This window comes from Condylura cristata, unplaced genomic scaffold (genome assembly GCF_000260355.1).
Source record: "Condylura cristata isolate star-nosed mole 26May11 unplaced genomic scaffold, ConCri1.0 scaffold00009, whole genome shotgun sequence".
In the NCBI taxonomy this organism is placed as follows: Eukaryota; Metazoa; Chordata; class Mammalia; order Eulipotyphla; family Talpidae; genus Condylura; species Condylura cristata.
This window is the reverse complement of record NW_004567110.1, coordinates 23,761,581-23,779,064: the sequence shown is the minus strand read 5'-3', so window position 1 is coordinate 23,779,064 and position 17,484 is coordinate 23,761,581. Positions and strand designations below refer to the sequence as shown.

General features: G+C 36.3%; 1 protein-coding gene across 2 annotated transcripts in view; it reads right to left on the bottom strand.

Moving 5' to 3' along the window:
- Positions 1-10,654: 10,654 nt before the first annotated feature.
- The window catches only part of LRP12 (low density lipoprotein receptor-related protein 12), a 56,853-nt gene continuing 50,023 nt past the window's right edge, over positions 10,655-17,484 (bottom strand). For both annotated transcript variants that reach the window (XM_004679665.2, XM_004679666.2), the window contains one exon: positions 10,655-12,926. In XM_004679665.2, coding sequence (XP_004679722.1) covers positions 12,060-12,926 — 867 coding nt within the window. In that variant the 3' untranslated portion in view covers positions 10,655-12,059. The remainder of the gene's footprint in view (positions 12,927-17,484) is intronic.

The following is a 17,484-nucleotide window of genomic DNA, read 5'->3' as shown; positions in this document are numbered from 1 at the left end:
CAGCTTTGATCTAACTCTATGAACAAATACAAAAAAAAGACCAAATGTAAAAGAAAAATATCAGATGGTTTCATTTATAGGAGGAATCTAGGGGAATTACATGAAGGACCAGGAAAAAAAATTATAAAATAAATAATTTTTTTAAAAAAGAACTCTTTTTAAAAAAAATTAGAAAGTATCATACATTAAATTTCCATAGATGTGGCCATCAAGTCAGGAACAGGAAACCAGAGTAAGTTTATCCTTTGAAAGTATACACTACTACAAATATTGACAAGACATGTAACCACCACAATCAAGACAGAGAATATATCTATCACTTCGGAAGTTTCTGTCCCTTTGCCATTAGTCTTCTCTCCCAAACCTGCCCCAGGCAGCCGCTGACCTCCTTTCTGCCCTTTGTATTTTGTTGACTTTAGACTTGGATACAAAGTGAAGCTGCAGCTTAGGTGAGGGCCAATTTATCTACATTGTCTGCCTCTTAATAGCACTGATCCTTTGCCCAACTTCTGGGAAAGACCCTTGGCCTTGTCGAGATTTAAAGAAGATAAGATTCAAGGCAGATACTACTGGGATTTACTCCACTCCTTCAGGATGCCTGGGCAGTCCTGGACAGACCTCAGTTGAAGCAGGATCAGAGATGCTACTCCGGAAACCTGTTCACAGTTGTGTAGAACGAAGGTTTGAGACTGATGCAGCAGATACGGGGACTTTGGCATAAGGGCAGGAGCATTAGGTCTGAAGAGTGAGTGGTCAGGGGCTCTCTCTTGCATCTGTGCTGTGAGGCCCCTGGCCCTGAGCTGGACCGGTCCTCTCTCTGCACTTTCGCACCTCTAATCTCACACTTGGGTTTCTCCGCTGTAAATTCAAAATGCTGTTTCTCTTAAGCAGTTACTTCTTGGGAGAAAATCTCTCTTTCGGTGTCAGAGGAACTCAATCTCAGGCGAGGCAAATGCAGTGGAAATGCTGTCGATCAAGGACAATCCCCATCGGCCACCTGCTACATCACCGTGTGCTTTAGAACACCAGTTTGTGAATTTATGGGGAATGAAATCTGCATCATCCTGATCTGTGCATCTGAAGGCCTGTTGCAGAGCACCCGAGTGCGAGTGCGTTGAAAGGGCTCACTAACTTCATTTTCACTTCGTCAGCAGCAGAGTAAGGATTCAATAGAGGGCATATTTTTTGTTTGGTCTGTAGTAATAAGAACAGTTAAGAGTCTTTTGTAGACTTGGTGGAGTGCCAAACTCAGCTTCAGTCTCATTTATTTTTCAATTCACACTTTCACCTTCAAAGAAATCCGTTTGAGCATAATGAGTTTGAATTAATTCTATTACACAATAAATAACTGTAATGCTGAAATAAACCACTAGATGGCATCTTGAAAAGACAGCCCGCGGGTTGTTCTGCAATTTACTCTGTATTAAGACGTCCCTCCTACCCATATAGATATATACCTCCAATTCCTTTTTTTATTTTTTTTAAAGATTTAATTTATTTGTGCATACAGAACTGGGGTACAGGCCAGAGGCTCAGGGGCGGTAAGAGGCTTCACCAGAGACAGAGTGGGGAACAGAACAGGCAGATGGATGAAGTACACTGCTGAGGGGAGCAGCGGGCGGGTCAGGAGAGGTTTGCCACACCATGTGGTCACCTCCGGGGCAGGCGGTAATTGAACTCATGCGGAAGCGGCTTTAGATTCTCAGTGCTGTGCTTTAACCCGCTGAGCCACCAGGGAGGGCCCCCTTTTTTTTTTTAACAGTTGGAAAGGAATTATTTGATTTTTTTGTTCCCATGAATATGGTTGAAATATTGTTTTGTGGACATCTGTACTTTATAAGTACAATTTCATATTATAGTTATGCCATTTTAGATTTCTAAAACATTCTTGATACTAAATGCAATTTTAATTTTGATTAAAAAATATAGATTGAACATGATGGTTGAGCACATAATTGTCACTCCATGAACACTTAAGGGATAATTAGTTGTTGCATTTGAATATATGAGGAACAAAACTGAGACCTTTACATGGATTACCTCATCTCTACAGGAACTCCATGAAGTATGGAAAATAAAAATTTTTCCATTTTACATATGTAAAAAATTATGATGCAGAGAGGGTAACTGCCAAAGTAGCAATAGTTACTTGACCATATTTAAGGTAATCATTCTTACAGCAACTGCATAATACTGTTAGGACTGAGTATATGAAGTTAGCATTTTGTGCCTGCCAATTTTATATATTGGATTTTAGCAGATTTCAATTTGATAAATTAACTATTTTTCCTCCTGAAAATAAGCAAGTTTATTTGTATTGGAACAGCTTTGATCTAACTCTATGAACAAATACAAAAAAAAGACCAAATGTAAAAGAAAAATATCAGATGGTTTCATTTATAGGAGGAATCTAGGGGACCAAATAAGGATTCAAGGGAAAAATAATAATAGGAAAAAAGTTGGCAGGCAAGTATAAATCAGAGACATTCTGCAGGGGAGGTGGAGGGAGAGGGATCAGAACAGGGGAGAACATAAGAGACTAAGGTGATGGTGCACAGGAGAATTAGCCATGGGGATTCTCTGGGGATTACACCTGAGCGGAGAAAGCCACTATTGTTACAAACGTGAACAATGATGTAAAATATATATATTTAAAAAATAAACATAAAAATATATAATTTATATTTTTGTCCTCTAATCTTTAACCAACTTACTGATATAAAATTTCACCCATTTACAATGTTCAATTCAATGGCTTTATACAGATTTTCCTTGACATATGATGTGGTTACCTCTAGGTTGAAAATGACAGGGAGTTGCCACTACCCAGCATCAAGCAAGAGTGTCATGCTGTATTTTGCACTGACAGCTTATTGCTATCACACCAAGAGGAAAAATTACAAGTTGAATCATCTTAAGTCAGGGCCACTTGTATTGACAAAGTTCACAATACCCACCTCATCTAATTTCAGAATATTTTCATTAGCTCCCAAATAACTTGTATCATTAGTAGTTACCAACTCTACCTATCCCTTCCACTCTTATTCCCTAGCCCTACATACATAAATCAACTTTTACTTTATAGATTTGTCTCTTCGGGACATTCCCAGTAAATAGGATCACACCATTTGTGGTCTTTGTGATGGGCTTCTTTCATTAGCTCAGTTTTTCAATGTTCATGTTGGAGCAAGTGTTAGCACTTCATTTCTTTGCCAAGTAATACTTCCTTGTATGAATTTATCACACTTTCAAAGTCACTTATAGAATGATGTTTGGGTTGTTTCTACTTTTGGCTCTTATAACTACTGTTATAACAGACATGTATGACTTTTTGTGTTGACATCTTTTTATTTCTTTTGGGTCTATACTTAACAATGAAATTTTAAGGTCATATACTGACTCTGTATTTGACTTTTAAGTTACTGCCAGAATGTTTTCCATAGAAAACATCACTTTACCACTAATAATGTGCAAATTTTTCCACATTCTTCCCACACCTTATTTCCTGTCTGACTGTAGTCATCTGAGTGATTGTGAAGTGGTAGTTTTCTAAGTCTTTTTATTATATACTTTTTTAAGCAAATGATTCCAAAATAAAATAAAATTTTTTACTTAGATGACTATGGTAAAACCTTAAATAAAAGGTAAAATATGTTCATTATTCCTTTTGTGAAAATATTAATAGTTTAAGTTCTAGGAATTATTTTACTTCTAATATCACTTAGCACAAATGACAAAGGCATTATTACCATTGCTTCTGCTGATATTGGAGAGGATGACATCACACAGATTGGTTCTGAAGATTAGAAATGAAGTAGACAGCATTCCCGACTATGGTAGGTACTTAGGAAGTACTCAACACATGGATTCTTATTTTCATTTCAAATCAAGAAAATAGTTACAGGGGCCTTCCTGGTGGCATAAGGGGTTAAGTATCAGCATTATGAAGCTATCCACAGCTACTGCAGCACGAGCTCAATCCCTGGCCAAGGAGCGGAGCCCACAAGGTGTAGCAGATCTCTCCTGTCTCATCTACTGCTCCCCTCAGCAGTATTTCAGTAGATCTGCCTGTTCTGCTCCCCACTCTGTCTCTAGTGAATCCTCTCACCTCCCCATACCTCTGGCCTACACCTCAGCTCTTGTAAGCATAAATAAATAAATCTTAAAAAGAAAATAGAGAATTGCTGTACATACCTTTCTAATATCTGTAAAGGTATCTTATGAGCCAGAGAATAAAAATCTTGTTGTATGATGAATTCTTAAAAAAAAAAAAAAGGCCAGCAATCATGGTTAAGTCCAACGGAAGGAAAACAGTAGGAACACAATGAAGTTAAGTCTCAAATGGTGCTCAATATATTGTGTTTAAGGAAAGTAAAACTTTTGAAAACTAATTTAAAAACCAAATTACATAGGGAATTTCTATGTTTCTTGAAATCAGAGCTTGCAGATTAGCACACACTAATCTAGCACATACTAATGTAGCATGTAGAACCTGTTCTAAGGTTCTATGGTAGTTCTTCATCTTGGTCTTTTTACAATAATGAGGTCTGCACCAAGATAACACTCTTCGTTTAGTGAATCTAGTTTTCATTGAGACATAGTCAAAATCTTTTTTACTTATCTGTCTTTGAGTTTATCATTATAGTAAACCCTGAAGGATAGGTTTTATTCCACTTTCCAGGTGAGGTAACAAGGCTGAGTGAAGTCAAGTGAACTTACTCAGTTAGAAAATGAGTAAGTAGCCCTGCCGGGACTTAGAATCTAAGTCTTAAGCCCAGGCTTTCCCACTTTCCCAGCTTACTATATTGTGTTCAGAAAACTAGTCTGAAAAGTGATCCACCAGTTCCTGCAGAATCTGCTTGACATCTTCCCCTTCACTGGCCACCATCTACTTCTCCTTAGCCCAATTCCCTTATCACTTTGTGAAACAAAATAACTTGTTTTGGGTTTAAGCTCCCCCCCCCCCATGGCAAGATCCACCCTAGTTGACATCTCAATAGCTTTACTTGAAATCACTCTTAAGAACTTTTTTTCAAAATGTATTTCATTATCAATCAGCCATGAATTCCCTAGGTTAACATAGGGTGACCAGTCCTATAACTGGTTCCAAGTTTTATCAATCCTCAGAAGTCTTTGTTCAAAGTCCAACGTATGGAAGAAGAGTACCTGTTGGAAAAGCAGAGTGAAGGGACTAGTGATAGTCTGACCATCAACTGTATGCTTTTAAGAGCACTTAACCTTCACTGTCCTGTTTATATACATTCTCATTTAACCATCCAAACCATTATTAATTTTCTCAAATTAGAATCAGCTGGTGAGTAGGACTGCATTAGTCTGTGACACCTGCTAGTTATTTGACCAGAAACCGAATTAACTGGGTGATGGCTGATGCAGTTGCAAAGGTATCAGGCTTTCCTCCTTTCCCCAAACCCCTCAAAGGAGGCTTCTCTCCTGGATATTGAGTATGCAGCTAGCAGAGGTTGCTACAGGAAGGAAACAAAGTGATATGCAGCTCACTTCATTGTCAGGGTCCTATAAACACCCCCTGCAAATGGGTACTAGGGTCCTTTCCTCAGACCCAGGTTCTGCAGGCTCCACAAGTCTCTTTGGTTTTGATCACTCTTCACAACAAATGAGCTGCTAGTTCTTCCTTGTCCTGCTCCCATTTTGGCTTTTTATTCACGGCTACAATTCCTCTCCATGGCCCCAGGGAAGTGTCTACCTAGTGGGGTGAGTACACTTTTACTAAGTTTCCATTTCTCTTCAGAAAGCACAACTCTTAGGACTCCTCACAAACGCTATCTCATTTAATTAAATCCAAGCTTCAGGGTGTTCTAACATTCAGACAGTTGACAATGATAGCAAATAACAGCACTTACCATAAACCAGGCACTGTTCCAAGAGCTTTCTGTTTATTCATTTATTTAATCCTCTAATAGCCCTTTTATCCATTTACAGATGATAACTGAACTACAGTGCGATTGACTTGCTGAAGGTCACACCTTACTGAAGAGCAGGACAGGATTAAAAATTCAGACAATCCACCTGGCTTCAGATTTCTACCCATTAGTTGCCTCCAATACATTATGAAAATTTTGTTACAATAAAGTATGTTGTAGTATAACATACTTTATAGCTATTTTAAATGTAGTTGGAAAATGACTGCTAATGCTAACATTTGCCAACTGTTATATTTATTTCAATCATCACCAGTGCTATAACTCTTGACTAATACGCTAAAGCCAATACCCTTGTATTTTTAATACATGTAAGGTATCACAATTAAGTGTGGGAGATAACAGAGAAGCTGACTTCATTTGAAGCCTTTTAGCAAATGAATTATTGAAGCTAACAGTTTTTCTGCTTAAAATATTAATGCTGGCAATTTAATGTTTCTTAGGTATCAGGTACTTTGCTGTGGGAGAGGACATGTCACACATTCTTTGCCATGTCTACTTTTGAGAAGGGAGTTATTTCTATTGAATTTGGCAGAAGGGAACTTCTGAGACTAAGTCATAAGAAACCGTTGAGCATCTGTGGAGTCCTGGAATGCTCATTCTTAAAGGTCCCACACTGTAAGGAGACAGCGGTTCCCTGGAGTGGCCCACTTGGCAAGGTTGCTCTGCTCCTGGCGGGTGGCCCTGAGCTCCCAGACAGCAGCCAGTGGGCCTGCCAACCACAGAGGTGAACTTTTCGGGAACATGCCATCTAGCCCCCAAGAATGCCAAGAATAAGATGTGCCAAAGTCACTGAGCTTTGCCCAAATAATTTGTGAGCAAACTATTTGACTAGCTGCTTAAGCGTAAAGTTTTGGAGAGGTTTGTTACACAGCAAGACTCCAAAACATGTGCTGAGCCATTTCAGATGGCATCTTTCTCAGTCCTCAGAATGACGAAGCTCCTCAGGAAGGGGCCATAGGCTCCAACCTGGTGGGCATTTCTCCTGACTGGTATCACTTCACTCTGTGACCCATCTTATTCACAAAAGTTTGTGTCAGACAAAATTAAGGTCAATTCTTAGTTCTGCCCTCACTCACTCTACATCCTTAGGTACACAGAAGGTGACAGGCCTGGGAAGATGCCAAAGATACCTATAAAGGACTTGGCAGGTAGCAGACTCTCAACAATGGCAAACACGTGCTGACAATTCTGTCCTATGATAAAAAAGTATCTCACGCTAAGACTCTCAGAAATAGTCCTCGACAGAATGAACATGCAATACATACACTGAAGGACAGAGATGAATCAAAATGATAAAAGAACGACTTGATTTTTAAAAGAAAAAAATCCAGTGACAACACAGAATGGTAAAATATATAAATGTGGCTTATGATTCTTGATTAATCAGCTGTTACTTCCTCACTTTGAAAGATTCCTTCCACCTTTAAGATTCTGTGAATTTCACTTTGCATCATTCTACCACTCTGAATGATGAATATGTAAGAACATGCAACTCTTGACCCATGCCAATATCCACATGGAACTTGTATGGTATCTTGGACAAGGCTTCAGAGAGGCTGCGACCTGAGCTTTCTATTGCCTTCTCCTATCATTTGAATACTGTTCCTGTTCCACTGGAGTAAAACGGGTCCTATCAAGCTCTGTCATTCTCTCCCTTGAAGTTGGAGAAAGGCTCTCTGAGAAGCAGACCGAGGGGCAGTAGTAAGGTACATTATTGTCAACATCACTGGGGCTGTAGTAGGTACAATGAACACCTAGTGAATTGAGTGCAATCTTTTCCTTTATCCTTTAAAACCTGTCTCATTTTATTTCACTTTTAACAGTGGATGCTGTAAGCAGTCGTAGCAAACCTCACCGGCTTATGGGAACATTCCCTTTCATCCTGCGCTTAAGTGTTCAGTCCTGGCATATACATGAACTAAGGCCAGGCCTCTGGCCTCCTAACACAGCCCCTTTGGTTTCTATTCTCCAGTAGACTGATACTAGGTAGGCTGCTGAGACAAGACAGAATAGTGTGGAGAAGACCAGAATGACATGACAAATATGAGTACTATTTCTTGAAAATGTATCTTGTGAAAAGAGACCTTTCTTAAAGTGCTCCTCGAACATTTAAAAAATTGAGAAAAGACAGTTAAGTTCTCTAAAGTAGGTATAATACACTTAATTGATTTTGATGCCATAAAAATGAAAATAGAAGAATCAGAAAACAAAACTACTATGCACACAAACAATCCCATGAGCTGGAGAAAAACTGCAAAGAAAAAAAAAGGAGGATTGCTTTTTAAAATAAAACTCGTGAGTTAAAGAGAAAATCAAAACTGAAACTTCAAAACATGTAGAAAATAATGGTAGCAATACTAATATAACTGATTTATCTTAAGGAAAATGCAGAATTAACTCCACACCTTGAATTTTACGTTAGTAAGTAAGAAAAATAAAAATGAATAGAGTGCTAAATGAAGGAGTTAGGAAAAAACAAAATAAATGAAGGAAGTAAAAAAGTTGGAAATTTATTAAAGTGGATAAATTGGAAAACAGAAAAATTGTAGAATAGAAGCATTCAAGGCATATCTCTTAGAGGCACCAAAACCCAAACCAAAAACCCCACAATAGAAATTAGGTTGACTGTTACCTATCTTAGGAATGTAGGAGCAAGCATGATACATAATAGATGGAAAAGAACCATATGCACAGAAGAGGAAGATATTACTTCCCTTAGTTCTACACAAATAAATTTAAAAACATGGATGAAATGGATGGTTAATGATCTGAGAGAATATTAAAACACAGATAATTATCCTAGACAATACATAGTTGGCAAAGAGCCACTTGACAAATATCCATTAGTGCGAGAAATTTTAAGAAACAGAAAATTTTAATGCCATTTAACTGTTTCAGAGAATGGGAAAAGAAGAAAAGTTTTCAAATTCATCAGAATAAAATTAGTAAGGAAACATTTGAAAGATAGCACACACACACACATAAACACTAAAGATGAACCTACATGTAGATGGAAATATCCTAAATAAAATATGAAGCCATTTAGTAAGATGTTAAAATAATAATACACATTGCCAAAAAAGAGCTAATTTTAGGAATGTAAGCATGGTTTAAAGTTTTAAAATGTAGTAGTAAAATTTATTGTATTAACAGCTCAAAGAATAATCTTATGATTACTTTCACAAATGTGAGATGTGATAAATTCAAAAGGCATTCTTGATTAACTTTTTAAAAACAGGGATAAATGACTGCTTTTAACATGATTAAATGTATATTAATCCTGTCCATTATAACTAATATACTTAACATTACCCTAGGAGCATCTGCTAATAGATACATAGAGATACGCAAATTGAAAGACTTAACTATACAACTGGAAAACAAAAGAGAATTAACTGAAATATGTCTACAAACTATTAAGATAGTAAAAATTTGGCAGCTGGGTAAAAATTAACAAGTCATTACCCTTTTCATATTCAAGTATCAGATAATTATAAGAAGTTCTCTAATGGTAACAAAAATGATTATTTTGAATAAACCCTTAAAAATATAAAAGGTATCTATAAATGGAAACAATAAATGAATTGAACAAATGGACATCATTTTTAGCTATGACACCATAATTTAGATGCAAGCTTTAACATGATAAAGATGTCAAATATTAAGTTAATCCATGAGTAAAACTGTTCAAAAAAGGTGTATTTGCTTTGTAGAACTTAAATTGATTCTAAAGTTCAAATGGAAAAATATGAAAGAAAACAGAAACACTTAAAAGTGATAGTTGTTAAATCAATGTAGAACTGTTATAAAATGAAAAAAGGCAGGTAACAGAACAGAATTAGTCTAGAAAAACGTTCAAACAATTTGGAAATTTACTATATGATAAATTCCAATAGTAAGGGCAGTAGGATTATTTAATAAACACTTTAGGATAACTAAGTAATTATGGAAGTAGGGCAGGAAGAATAACCTTATAGTCACAATAAATTGATTTAAATGTGAAATATCAGATAGTAGCAGTACCCAATTTTAATATTTAAATTCTAATGTACATTTCCTCTTGAAAAAATGTACATAGTATAATTTGTGCTACTATAACACACACACACACACATATATGTTTCTCTCTCTCTCTCTCTATATATATGTAGGTTTATATAGGTTTAAGTATTGGATGGTGCATCTCAACAAGCATACAAGAATCTGGTATTGGGACTTCTTTGAAAGGGAACTAAAAGATGGACATTGGGAGTAGGTAACTTTTAACTACAATCTGAAACAGGAAAACATTAGTCAATTAAAAAAAGATATATGCCAGAAAACAAAACGACCTATATGATGGTAGTGTTTAGTAGGATCTAAACAAGATTAATTTGGTAACCCAATTCTGCCAGTAAACTAGAGCTCTGAAATGTATCCGAAAGTAATGTAAAAAGAGAACTGACTGACTTACTGTATCTTATAAGATATCAACAATTGGGAGGCAATTTTCTTAAAGGTTAAATGATATTTGGATTTTTAGGGGTTTTTCTACCCATGAACTAGTATAAGCTACTATTTTACTGTAAAGCAGTTGAGAATATTCCATTATCAATTTTTCTAGACAAAGTGCATATTGTATGGCCCAAATATGTATGCGCAACAAAATTAAACAAAAATAAACAACTTGATTTAAAAATTACCTCAAGACAATACAAAAAAAAGTCATTTTAATTTTTGATACATATTAAAACATTTCAGTCAGTTCTTCCTGACAGCATAACAGGACAAATACACAAGACCTCAAACATGCTTTAAAATGACATTCAGCAAAGTATTTAAAATTTAATAAATAGCAATAATCACACACAAATACATTTTTTTCATACTCAAGCTACTAAAACAGACAGCTAAAGAATAAATAAACAGGAATTGACAATAAAAAAATATGCAGTTTTGCAATTCACTCTACTTAAAAAGGGGGTGGGTGGATCTAAATGATTTCTTAGTTTGCTTTTTTTCAACAGGTAGCATGATCCCTGTCCCCCCATGAATAAAAAATATTGAAAAAAAAATCACTTCCTTACAATAATGCAATCTTTAAATACAACAAATAAATATGAAACCAGCAAAGCAATTTCAAGTTGTAATAAAAATGTTCCCTCATCCCCCCAAAAGCTATGGAAATATAGTCATTGTGATAGCAAATAATAGCATTTAAAGTGATAGTGCTTGTGCACTAAACTCATCTGAGACCTTGAAATAATTTTAGTGCAAATCCCTAGGGTCCAATACAAGCATAAACCTTAATTAGGGAAAGACATTACCAGCTGGAACTTCTCTTGTACAATATTTTGTACATATTTTATAAAGTTCAAGATTTAATGCATAGTAGAATATCTTCATCCATTTAATTCTGTCCTTAAGTATAGATGAAAAAAGAAATGACTTGGGATTTTACCATTTGGTTTGTACCATATTAGAGTAATAAAGTCAACATTAGAAAATCTATAAAAGTTTTGCTTTTGCCATTAATTTATCTCACTATCTAAATTTCATACCACTGCTGTTAAACATAAGAGAAAAATGGTTTCCCCTTTGACAAGATTGTATTATGATAAAATCCAATAAAATTCAGACAAATGTTATACAAATAAAAACAGATAAGGGTTTTTGTTTTTGTTTTTTTAATATTAACCACCTTAACATCTAGTATATTAAGTTACAAGATGTACTGGCAAAAGCATAAAGGGTTCAATGAAAATATTATTTCGTACAAAGTTTTAACATAACATAGGTAAACTGACAGTCAAATGAGTTTCAGCAGCTGTAGTTCTACTGTGAATGACAGTACCAGGATAAAAACAATGAGAAACAAATGGAAGAACATTATTAAACAATAGGACTACACAATGCATTTTTAACTGCTAAAATAGTAAACTCTAAAGTTCATAGAGTTAACAAGTTGTTTAATATAACCATGCAGGCTAATGTAGAATAATAAGAAATAACCCTGCATCTTTTTTCTTTTTAAATTAAAACTAGTTTAATTGTAAAGTTACAAAACAATGAATGGATATTGCTCCAACTTCTTTACCATCTCCCTTAAGTGATTTGTACCTAACAAAGTAATAAAGCCTCATCATCACTAGTTTCATTTTTCAGTGCTGCTTCTAAGCAAGTGTCTGGTACCTGGGCAGTGTGGACAATACCACAGCGCTCACAGGGACCATCTCGGCTACCTGGCCTTCCTCCAGGGTTTGCCGTACTATATGGTTGTCTAAACCCTTGTCCTTGATCTGAGGCAAGATCCAGAAGAGGTCTGGAGCAGTCATTCACATCTAAGTCTGAAGCTCCATCAGAAATTGGAATTAGCATTTCAACATCATCATCTTCTTCTCTTCCACTTACCCCATTATCAAGTTGTCTCAAAGGGCTCTGGTTCTGGTTTACGGAGCTGGATCGTCCTAAAGTAAAACGTACCCAACGGAGCCCCTGAGTCATACGGCTTAGTGCACTTGTGAGCTGGTGACGTGCTGGACTCACACTTGGGGGTTCCACACCCGTCACATCCCTTCCATGATCTCTGTGGCCACCTCGGTTACTCTGAGTTGAGGAACTTCCACTTGCTCCTACTGTTGCTTCTACTGCTGTTGTGGGAGGAACTTTTTGAGGCAAAGGAGCTGCAACCCCACCAGATGCTCCAGCTGAATCTCTTCTCTCATTTTCTGTGTCTGTGTCATCAGACTCCACGGAAAACAAACTTCTGTGTGTATGATTTCTTTCAGTTTCTCTGCTGGTATTTTGACTAGGGACAACCTCATCTCCATCTGCTGAGACCAAAGCCAATGACCCCGAATGACGTGATCTTGCAAAATTAAAAATACGATTCCAAATGTTGCTGGATCTGCCTGCCATAGGTAGTCTGATTGAAGTAAATCCAAGCTGAGATCGCACAGCTAGTCTCAAGTTTTCCAAAACAGATGCCTATAAAATAAATAAATATATAAAATAAATGATTTTAAGATAGCTAACAAACAAGGCATTAAGATGTCAAACAGCCTTCTAATAAGAATGTATTGTGGCTAGAAATTCTACTACTCATTGTTAGGGTGTAAGGAAGATGAATTAAATTCTATTATCCATACAGGTTCACCCCACTATACAGAATACAACCTCTAACTTGAACCATTTTTTTTTAACTGTCTAAGATTTCTCGACATTTCACCTTATATATGCACTTTCAAAGTTATATTTACTTAATTAAAATGATATGTAACTAACAGTCATTATAACAGCTATTTTATTTCAAAATCTCACGTAGCAATCCAAGCCTAAAAGTGTAAAAGCTAGGAAATAAGAGTTTGATTTTCTTTTTAGTCAGAAAGGTAGCAAAATAACTATCATATTGATTCTTTTTCTTTTAAATAATATATTTATTTATTTTTTTACATCATTCTTCATTTTGTGCATTGTTTTCATCTCAGTTGTGGTCCCTGTGGGGCTCCCTTCACCACTTGACCCTGGGCCATCACCACAATCCGTGTGTTCTTCCCACCTCAGTTTTGATCCTTTTCCCCTCCCCACCCCTGCAAAACATCTCTGGGTTTATAGTTGTTTGGTGTTTTTTGTTTTTACTTTATTATAACTGCTTTTTTTTGTCCTTGACTAAATGATCTAAAGAGGTATGAAACTTAAGCCCTTTATTGGTGTTTTTTGAAACACAGAACAATTTAAGAATTTGATGTATAAGGCTGGGCTTTACAGATGATATGAAAATTATATTTCACAGTTGGTTATCAAGAATTTGTTGAGTAGATTCTGAAGATTTATTTATTTATTGTCATAATAAAGGATTACTATATTTATAATATAACAAGGCTAACAAAAAGTTGAAAAAAATTAATTATAACACTATGCAGTGGTAACAGAGACACCTGAAAGCCTCAACTTTTTTTGAAAGCCTCAATTTTTTTTTTAAAGATTTATTTATTTATTCATACAGAACTGGGGTACAGGCCAGAGGTGAGGGGGCAGTGAGAGGATTCACCAGAGACAGAGTGGGGAGTAGAACAGGTTGATTGATGAAGCACGCTGCTGAGGGGAGCAGCGGGTGGGTTAGGAGAGATGTGCCGAGCCATGTGGATCACCTCTAGGGCGGGGATTGAACTCATGCTGAAGTGGCTTTTTAGCTTCTTAGTACTGTGCTTCAACCTTATGCACTACCAAGGAAGCCCGAAAGCCTCAAATTTTTTTTTTTTTAAAGATTTATTTATTTGCACATACAGAAGTGGGGTACAGGTCAGAGGCTCAGGGGCAGTGAGAGGCTTCACCAGAGACAGAGTGGGGAGCAGAACAGGCAGATCGACAAAGTACACTGCTGAGGGGAGCAGTGGGCGGGTCAAGAGAGGTCTGCCACGCCATGTGGTCACCTCCGGGGCAGGCGGGGATCGAACTCATGCACAAGTGGCTTTTGCTTCTTAGTGCTGTGCTTTAACCCGCTGCACCACCACGGAGGGCCCGAAAGCCTCAACTTTTAAAGATTAACTTTTATTTCTACAATTTTGTGTTAAACATAAATTATATTATTTTTTGAGAATTAGTAATTTTTAACTAAGGATGACAGGTAATTATGCTCTTCAACTGAAAGAAATATCTACTTATTCTTTTAGATGAATGAATTTTAGAAAACCAACCAATTAACAAACAAAAAAACCCCTAAAGTAGTTTATAAAAACAGTCTTTAAGCTCCATCTAGTGGTTATAAAAAGGAGCATTAAAACTTAGAACAAACAGCTCTCATCAACCTGGCATTTATTATTAAAATGCAGTATTTTCAGAAAACAATGGTCACTGATATACTTTCAATGATCACTAGGTTAAAATGAATGGCTCCTGCCTTTCACCTCACAGAAAAAAGGGGGGAGGGGGAAGGAACAAGGAAAAAGTGAGAGCATTAAGTTTTCCATCACTGTGTGACTGCTATTGAATTTATGATTTTAGAGAGGCTTTTCCAATATAATCCCAGAAACATAATTCATAGAAAACTAAGAAGTTAACAATCATAGGAATATTTCACAGTCTATAGGTTTGTCATAAGAAATTTGGGTATTACATGCACAGATTTACTATACAAATGAGTAAAATTTTTCACCATTTAAGAACCTAACTGTAAATTTAAAATGGTTTACACTATGGACTCCTTCATAGATCTGGCCCCCACCTTTAATATTCATGTTCTTAGGCTTTGTGTGAACATGCTATCATAACATCTCACAAATAAAAGGTTCTTCAGATATCCTTACCTTTTATTCAGCTAGCAGCCATTAAGGTCAACAATGCCTTCAGTGCTTACTTTACACTTTCATGGCTCTTTTAACATGACAGTGTTATCATGTCTGTTTAATTAAAAGACTACCAAGTTAACAACAATCTTTCAAGGAAATCTCATGAACACTTTAGCAATAATTTTTATGCACTTATTCAGTTTATAGAGCAGAAGAAAGTGTTCCTCAGAAAGCATTTCTATTTTGAACGAGATGTAACTTAAAGGGTCATTTTTTCTTTTTAGGAACTGCTATGGGAATTTGATAATTTGTTACCCCAAATTTTAAATTTGAGCTTAATCTCACTAACTGATTCAAAATATGTTTAAGACTACTGAAGCAGAATTCTCTCGTGGGAAATTATAATGCTAGAATGGTATAGTACTTAGTAAAGATTTAAACTTTACCCAAGATAAGGTCTGACTTTTGCACACTGTTTCTGGCCCAACGTGAGTTCTGATTTTTGCCCACTGTTTTTGGGATATGATCTCAGTCTGATGTTTTAGGGTGAAGGCTCCCAGCCACAACAACGTGAGGTAGGGTGGGGGCTTTGGGTGAGCAGTTTCAGTTAATCTCTGGAGGAGGCTCGAGACTGCTACCAGCCATATATATCTAAGACAATTAATCATGCCCATTTGATGGAGCTTCCTCTCCCACCCCAAAAAACAAAAACAAAAACTCTGGACAGCGAGTTGGGGTGAGCTTCCCTAGCTGGCAGTATTTGTTATACTGTCATGCACCTGTGCAGAGGTAACACTCCTAACTTCACAAGGAAGAGGGCACCTGGAAGGCCCTTCTTTTTTATTCTCCTGAGCCCTGTCCCAGGTGCTTCTTAACTGATTAAATTTGATTGCTTTCTCTGTAATAAATCACAGACATGAATATATTAACTTTCAATGGGTTCTGAGTTTTGTTTTTTTTTAAGATTTATTTATTTATGCATACAGAACTGGGGTACAGGCCAGAGATGCAGAAGATTCACCAGAGACAGACTGGCGAACAGAGCAGGCTGACTAAGAACACCACTGAGGGGAGCAGCGGGTGGGTAAGAAGAGGTCTGCCGCACCATGTGGGTCACCTCCTGGGCGGGGATGGAACTCATGCTTTAGTGGCTTCTTAGTGCTGTGCTTTAACCCGCTGCACCACCAGGGACGGCCCAGGTTCTGAGTTTTTAATGAATGATCAAACTTGAGGATGGTCTTGGAAATCCCTGAATTTGCAACTGGTATTAGACGTGAGGCCTATTTTGTACCAACTATGCACTCTGTACCTTCACACATGGGTAAACTCCTGAAACCACCTTTATGGGCTAAGGATGGTAGGTGGTAAATAGTGGCGTGGGTAGGAGTAGGTGGATAGGATTAACCACATCATTTGAAATTCCCATCTGAAAAAGAAACCTCCCACATGACAGGGCCTATATGATAATGGTTAAATTTAGTTTTTTCCTTCTTTGCACCAGCAGAACTTCTGAATTATTTTAGATAATTATGGCCAGAGAAATGTTTTAAAACTACAAGCTCTCACCAACAAGTTCCTAAAAGATTCAAATAAGGTGACAGACTATAGTCAGAAATTTCATTTACAAATGGTCTTCCTGTTTGAACACCATAAATCAATGGGCAACAAAGGTTATCAATTTTCTTAATTCTAATACAGGAAACAATGCTATAAACATTTCTGGATGAATTCATATTTTAAATGTATAAACCCTTATGCCTTATGAACCATCACACAATTTTAAGCACTGAAAAGGAATTTTAAAAAATCACTGGCAGTACTTTAAAAAATTCAGACACATTAATAATTACAATTTGAAAAAATGGTGTGGATTCTTAAATGCTGTAAAACTGGGCTATAAGAATTTTCCCTATAAATGGGAATGTTCAATTACTTCACTTATACCTGGTAACCTAAAAAGCAATGAGTAACATATTATTGGTCTAATATTTTAATATTCATTCTTAAAGATTTTAAATATTCAACTAGAAAATAACTTGCCAAATTTTACTTTTAAATTTTAGAGCAGTAAGTTATCCTAAATAAGAAAATGCTTTTCATAAAATAACCAAGTCATTTTATGAAAATGCTTTTCATAAAATAACCAAGTCATTTTATGAAAATAATGAAAAATATATTTCTGCATTTTGTAACATTTGATAAAATCCAAGTTGGAACTGCAAATACTCATATATTTAATTCCTGACTTGACTGCAAAA